At 38.7% G+C, this 6,857-nt stretch overlaps 1 protein-coding gene across 1 annotated transcript; it reads right to left on the bottom strand.

Annotated features, from left to right (window-relative positions):
• Window positions 1–4,383: 4,383 nt before the first annotated feature.
• On the bottom strand, window positions 4,384–5,557 carry LOC138911637 (uncharacterized). Its single transcript, XM_070211018.1, has 2 exons — window positions 4,853–5,557; window positions 4,384–4,488 (listed from the first exon to the last, which is right to left on the bottom strand). Exons 1-2 carry the CDS (start codon window positions 5,555–5,557, stop codon window positions 4,384–4,386), a joined length of 810 nt encoding a protein of 269 aa, XP_070067119.1.
• Between the last annotated feature and the right edge of the window lie 1,300 nt (window positions 5,558–6,857).

Below are 6,857 nucleotides of genomic sequence, written 5' to 3'. Positions count from 1 at the left end.
TAATAATAATAATAATAATAATAATAATAATAATAATAATATAATAATAATATAATAAATAATAATAATAATAATAATAAATAATAATAATAATAATAATAAATAATAATAATATAAATAATAATAATAATAATAATAATAATAATAATAATAATAATAATAATAATAATAATAATAATAATAATAATAATAATAATAATAATAATAATAATAATAATAAAATAATAATAATAATAATAATACTAATAATAATAATAATAATAATAATAATAATAATAATAATAATAATAATAATAATTAATAATAATAATAATAATAATAATAATTAATAATAATAATAATAATAATAACAATAATAATAATAATAATAATAATAATATAAATAATAATAATAATAATAATAATAATAATAATAATAATAATAATAAAATAAATAATAATAATAATAATAATAATAATAATAATAATAATAATAATAATAATAATAATAATAATAATAATATAATAATAATAATAATAATAATAATAATAATAATAATAATAATAATAATAATAATAATAATAATAATAATAATAATAATAATAATAATAATAATAATAATAATAATAATAATAATAATAATAATAATAATAATAATAATAATAATAATAATAATAATAATAATAATAATAATAATAATAATAATAATAATAATAATAATAATAATAATAATAATTATTATTATTATTATTATTATTATTATTATTATTATTATTATTATTATTATTATATTATCATATTATTATTATTATCATTATTATTATCATTATCATTATCATTATCATTATCATTATCATTATCATTATCATTATCATTATCATTATCATTATCATTATCATTATCATTATCATTATCATTATCAATAAATAATAATAATAATCATTATCAATAAATAATAACAATAATCATTATCAATAAATAATAACAATAATCATTATCAATAAATAATAACAATAATCATTATCAATAAATAATAACAATAATCATTATCAATAAATAATAACAATTCAATAAAATTTTACCTTAAATTGTCCTTATCGGCATCCCTCTGCTTTATTTTTATTTCTTCATATAGGGCGTAAGTTAGTTGTCTTTTTATTTAGTTTCATAAGTACTTTGGAAGGATGTGTTTTGTCTCGACTCATTATGCAGTTCGTGGGCTGTATTAACGATGTGCTTTATTTTCGCTTAAAATTCTGGTGTGGATGTATATATTACTTCAATTGAACTCTTGATTTTTCTAGAATGTATTGCCTTGTTGGAATACATTGTTGACTGGAGTATGAGTTCAACTATGTCGTTCAGCTATTTTTATAAATTTGAGCACCTAGCGATTTTCTCGAAAGGTCCATGAAATCTCTCTAATTGCCTGTTTGGTCATGAGGGGGTGGGGAATTACAGTTTTGGAAATAGAAATTAATCCCTTGAATTAATTGATGAATTTTAGAGATGGTTCATTATCGCAATATGTAACTCTGCTGTGGGGGTAATGATTATATTATGCATACATATGTGTTTTATAGTCCTTGTTGAGTTACTAATGTTTTTTAGCAACTGTTTAGAACCTAAACCAAGAAATACGTAAATTTTGGCCTTTCACAACAACACGTTATAATTCAGATTATTAGGCAAATTTATGTAGATTATAAAGTTATTTGGCTGTGGCCCAGAATTGGTTCTTCGCCTCGCCTCGATCAAAAACGAACTGAGACAGCAGACAAAAACGGAATTTGCAATTTATAGCAGCTTAGACAAGTGCAACAAAGGCTTGCCAACCTTGTTTATAATAAACAGCTGTTCCACTAGACCAAAATTAAAACCTCTTCTTATGTTTACATGAATGTTTGCTTATGCTAAGTTGATGAGGCTGCTGCAGAATCCAACATCCTCCCCCCGTTGGAAGCCTGACTTTCAACAGAATCCTTAAGGGCAGCAGACACTGCTTGCTTACGGCTCTTCGGTTGATTCTGGCCGTGGTGTCATATCAGCTACACGATTTACTCCATCCTTCCCAGGAATCTTCCCAGGAATCAAGTTAACCATCCTACCAAGCGGCCACCGCATGGGAGGCAGATTTTCGTTTTTAACGAGCACCATATCGTTGATGCGCAACGCTTGTGTTTGAGTGCGCCATTTAGCTCGCTGTTGTAGCAAGGTTAGGTACTCTTCACGCCATCGAGCCCAGAACACCTGTAGTAGCTGCGTCACACGCTGCCAGCCATCCAAACCATCGTAGTTTGATTTGGTCAAGTCTGGGGCGATGATGGCTGATGAGGGACCACCAAGCAGTAGATGAGCAGGAATCAGGACATCTAGATCTGCTGGGTTCTCTGAAAGCGAGAGTAATGGGCGTGAGTTAACAAAAGCTGTGATTTGGCAAACAAGAGTACGAAGCTCTTCAAAACTAAGTAAAGAGCGGCCGACAGAGCGATAGAAGTGGTGCTTGGCCACGTTCACTGCCGCCTCCCATAGTCCACAAAAGTGCGGAGAAGGGGGGGGGGGGGGGGATGAATTTCCACTCGATGTCATCGGCGAGGCAGAGCTGCCAAACTGCTTCCATGTGGGGATCGCTAAGCAAGAGACGTTTCAAATCCACCAGCTCATTCTTCGATCCGACGAAGTTTGTTGCGTTGTCGGACCAAATTTAACTGGGTTTGCCACGAGTGGCGATAAATCGCTTTAGGGCACTCAAAAATGTAGCAGTCGATAAGTCCTTGACTAGCTCTATGTGCATTGCCTTACTGGTTAAACAAATGAAGACGCTGACATAGCACTTGATGGATGGCCTCGTACGAACTTCCGACTTATAGAAGAAGGGTCCGCAATAATCGACTCCAGTTACGGTGAAGGCTCGAACGACTTCCAGACGTTCCCTTGGAAGACTTGCCATCATAGGCTCGACAAAAATGGGCCTCGCTCTGAAGCACCTCACACATCTACTGACTGCTTTAGAGACTGTTCTTAATCCACCAATCGGCCAATATTTAAGTCTAATTTTGGCTAGAAGTGCACGGGGACCAGGGTGTAGATTCCTCTCAAGAAACTGAACAATGACAGCTAAGGTGATTGCATGACGCCGAGGCAGTATAATGGGGCGTTGCGCATCATAGTCCAGGGACGAATTGTTTAGCCGGCCACCGACGCGGAGGAGGTCACGTTCATCCAGAAATGGTGCAAGAGATGCAACGGAGCTGGATTTTTTCACATTTCCATGAGAATTAATCTTCTTGATGTCATTCCACAAGTTAGCTCTCTGTACAACCCGAAGAAGAATGCGAGTGCCGTCATGAATGTCTGTAACGGTGAGTCCATGATGCCTTATACGCCCTCATAAATTTGTACACATAGCCGAATGTGCACTGCATGGAACCAAAAGTTGGCGTGCTTGCATCCCAGAGTTAAATCTGCATATGGAGACTTAAGAATAAGTACTCTTTTGGAGCTTCAGGCTGACAGGTCGCCGGCTAATTTAGGCGACCATTTAATAGATACGATGGGCCATGAAACCAGAGCTCCGACTGGGCTAGGACGTCAGGAACTGTGCCTCTTGAAAGAATGTCAGCTGGATTTCGGTCTGTCGAAACATATCGCCACTCCATACTGGCAGTGACTTCTTGTATGGCAGCCACACGATTTGCCACGAAAACGTTAAATTTGAAGGGCTCATCTTTTATCCAGGATAGGACAACGGACGAATCGCACCAGCAGTAAAACTGACTGCCAAAGATGCCTGTGCGCTTGACTTCATGCATCAGACTAGCCAACAGCTTTGCTCCACACAATTCCAGTTTTGGGACAGTCAATGTTTTCAATGGCGCAACTCGAGACTTGGAGCAAAGGATACGACTTGTGGGTAGTGGACTCCTGGCCACTACGTAAATGAAGGCTCCATAGGCCTCCACACAGACATCGCAGAATCCATGTATTTAAACATCAGCTCCTTCGAAGAGTACTACTCTGGGAAACGATACATGGCGAATGTTGCGAAAACTGCTGCATAGCTCCCTCCAGGGCGTATCACGTGCAATCGGCAAGCTGTCATCCCAAGTTAATTTGTGCTTACAAAGCTGTTGAAGAAATATCTTTACCTTATGACTGGTCCCAAAAGTCCATGCAGAAAATGAAAATAGGACTTGGTCGATCGCTGGATCCCATACAAGACCAAGGGCCTTGGTGACATCGCTTCCACCATCGAACTTTAAGTACTGTTCCCTATCTTCATAAGCTATTCCATTGAGTACTTCTTGGTGACTGGAACACCACTTTCGAAGCTTGAAGTTTACACGAGACAATATCCCAGCCGTCTGACGAATTTTCTCTCTGGCTTCAGCAACTGAGTTGGCTCAGGATATCAAATCGTCAACGTAAAACTCCTGCTTGATGGCATCCGATCCAATTGGAAATACATCACGCTCATCAAAGGCCAACTGGTGCATTGCGCGCACGGACTGATATGATGCTGGTTTGGTCCCATATGTTACTGTATCTAATTTAAAGATTTCGATATCCTTCTGAGGCAAGTCCCTCCACAGGATGCACTGAAAGTAACTATCAGGCGAAGTCACTCGGACACAACGATACATTTTGCAAATATCAGCTGTGAGAGCAACAGGATATGTGCGGAAGCGAATCAGAATGTGAAACAACTTAGGTTGAATGATTGGTCCTCCCATCAGTATATCATTAAGAGAATGTCCAGAATCTGTAGTTGCTGAGCCATCAAACACAACACGCAACTTGGTTGTGGAACTGTCTTCTTACGCAATGATGTGGGAGGAAGTATATACAACAGCCACTCAACTCTGGACTAACTCGCGACATGTGATTTAGATCCAGAAACTCTTTGAATGCCGAATACTGCTCCTTCAGATGCGAATTCCGACCCAATTTTTGCTCAAGACTGAGAAAGCGAAGATGACCCTGGCCATAAGACTCTCCTAGAAGCTCTGCACTCCGCTTCAGAGGCAACCGCACTGAATACTCGCCGGATGGTAAACGGAAGAAGTTATTACCAAAATGCTGCTCGCAGTTCGCCCCTTCTTTGGTGGCCTTTACTTTAGGCTTTTCCAAGCTTTCAATTTCCCAAAACCGCCGAAACAACTCATCCAGACGGACGTCCAACTGACTAGCTTCGCTATTAGGAGTGCGGCCGGCAGCCAACAACGAGGTACTGCGCGGTCTCTCAAATCCACCGGTCACGACCCAGCCAAGACGAGTTTTTTGCAGAAGAGGTAGTCCTGGCAAAAGCACAATTTGCCCAACAGACAAAAGTTTATAGAAAAGGCTCGCTCCAATTAAGAGATCCACTCGCTGTGGTTTGTTGAACGCAGGATCAGCCAACCTTATGTTCGAGGAAATTTTCCAGTCTGATGTACCGATGACGAAGCTGGGCTGACTATCGGTAATTGTTGGAGTCACAAGAGCACCAAGGGTGGCTGAATAATCTGAGTCTTGTGACTTCATGTTAATCCTAACAGCTGATCCTTCAGTAGAGACGCTTGTGTCTCCGAGACCCATGACAACTTCCGACGACCTGGTTTTCCTTAACTGAAGTCTGTGCGAAACGGGATGTGACTATGTGCAACTGCGAGCCTGAGCCCCTACAGGGAAACAAGAAACCAAAACTATTCTTTACCAGTACCACTGCAGTGGCCAGGAGCACAACACCAGACTGAAGACCTTGGACAGCAAGAGAGGTAGTGGAGTGAGAGTGCGTCGAAGTGGCTGCGCCCAAATCAGCCGATGTATGTAATGGTGTCGGCGCGTAAGCTTCTCTTGAAGTGGCAAAATGCAACAGTTTATGATGCTTTCCTTCACAAGTACAACAATGACTACTACTGCAAGACCGAGTTTGGTGTCCCTTCCTTAGGCAGTTATAACAAAGGGCTAGCTTCTTGACTTTCCTATGCCGAAGGGATGGAGACAAATTTCAGAATTTTCTACATGTGTAGATCCCGTGACCAGACTTGTCACAAAAACTGAACCCATTTTGGTTAGTCTCAGCTACAAGCACTCTTTTGCTGTGGTTAGTGTTATGGTTGGATTTGCCCACCTGATAATTGGTTATATGGGACGACATGGCATGTTGCACGCTCTCCAGCCTTTGACTACGCCTTTCCAGAAATGTGAAGAACTAATCGACTGTCGAGATTTTGTCAATGCCTGCGGCCTCCTCCCGTTTGGTCTGAGTCTGGGTGTCCACTCTTTGAAGCAGCGTGTGGACTATTAAGCATCCCGAAATTTGCTCCAAACTGGCCAAATTCTGTAAGGCACGCATATGCGAATTGACCTTGTCCGAGAACTCACGCAGTTTTAAAGCCGACTCCGAATCTACCCTCTTGAGGAGCCAATCCCTTTAACGCGTACCATAATAACGTTTGGTCAGAAAACAAGACATAACATAAATTTTTATACCCTGAACCCATTAAAAATGGGTATAATGGTATATAGTATTTGTGCAAAATCCAAATGTATGTAACAGGCAGAAGGAAGCATCCCCGACCCCATAAAGTATATATATTCTTGATTAGCAATAATAGCCGAGTCGATCTAGCCATGTCCGTCTGTCTGTCTGTCCGTATGTATGAACGCAAGGATCTCAGAACCTATTAGAGTTAAAGACTTGAAACCTTAGGTGCTCCTAGTCACTGCGCAGATCGAGTTTGTTTCCGATAATCGATCTTACTCCGTTTTCCAAGCAATCGATAAGAATAGACATCGATATCCTGTTTTTTGGGCACTTTTGGTAAATAATAAGAGTCCCTAAACTTGACATATAGAAAGGGTTCAGGGTATCCACTAGTCGGGAACTCCTGAC

This window comes from Drosophila virilis, unplaced genomic scaffold (assembly GCF_030788295.1).
Source record: "Drosophila virilis strain 15010-1051.87 unplaced genomic scaffold, Dvir_AGI_RSII-ME tig00001758, whole genome shotgun sequence".
Taxonomy (NCBI): domain Eukaryota; kingdom Metazoa; phylum Arthropoda; class Insecta; order Diptera; family Drosophilidae; genus Drosophila; species Drosophila virilis.
The sequence above is the reverse complement of the archived record's forward strand: the minus strand, read 5'-3'. Positions and strand labels throughout refer to the sequence as shown.

What these genes read in the sequence shown, in the direction of transcription:
- LOC138911637 (XM_070211018.1), bottom strand. Translation starts at nt 5,557, where the DNA reads ATGGGTCTCGGAGACACAAGCGTCTCTACTGAAGGATCAGCTGTTAGG. An exon ending in ATCTAAATCACATGTCGCGA is followed by an intron (nt 4,489 to 4,852) that starts GTTAGTCCAGAG and finishes GCATCATATCAG; the next exon opens with TCCGTGCGCGCAATGCACCA.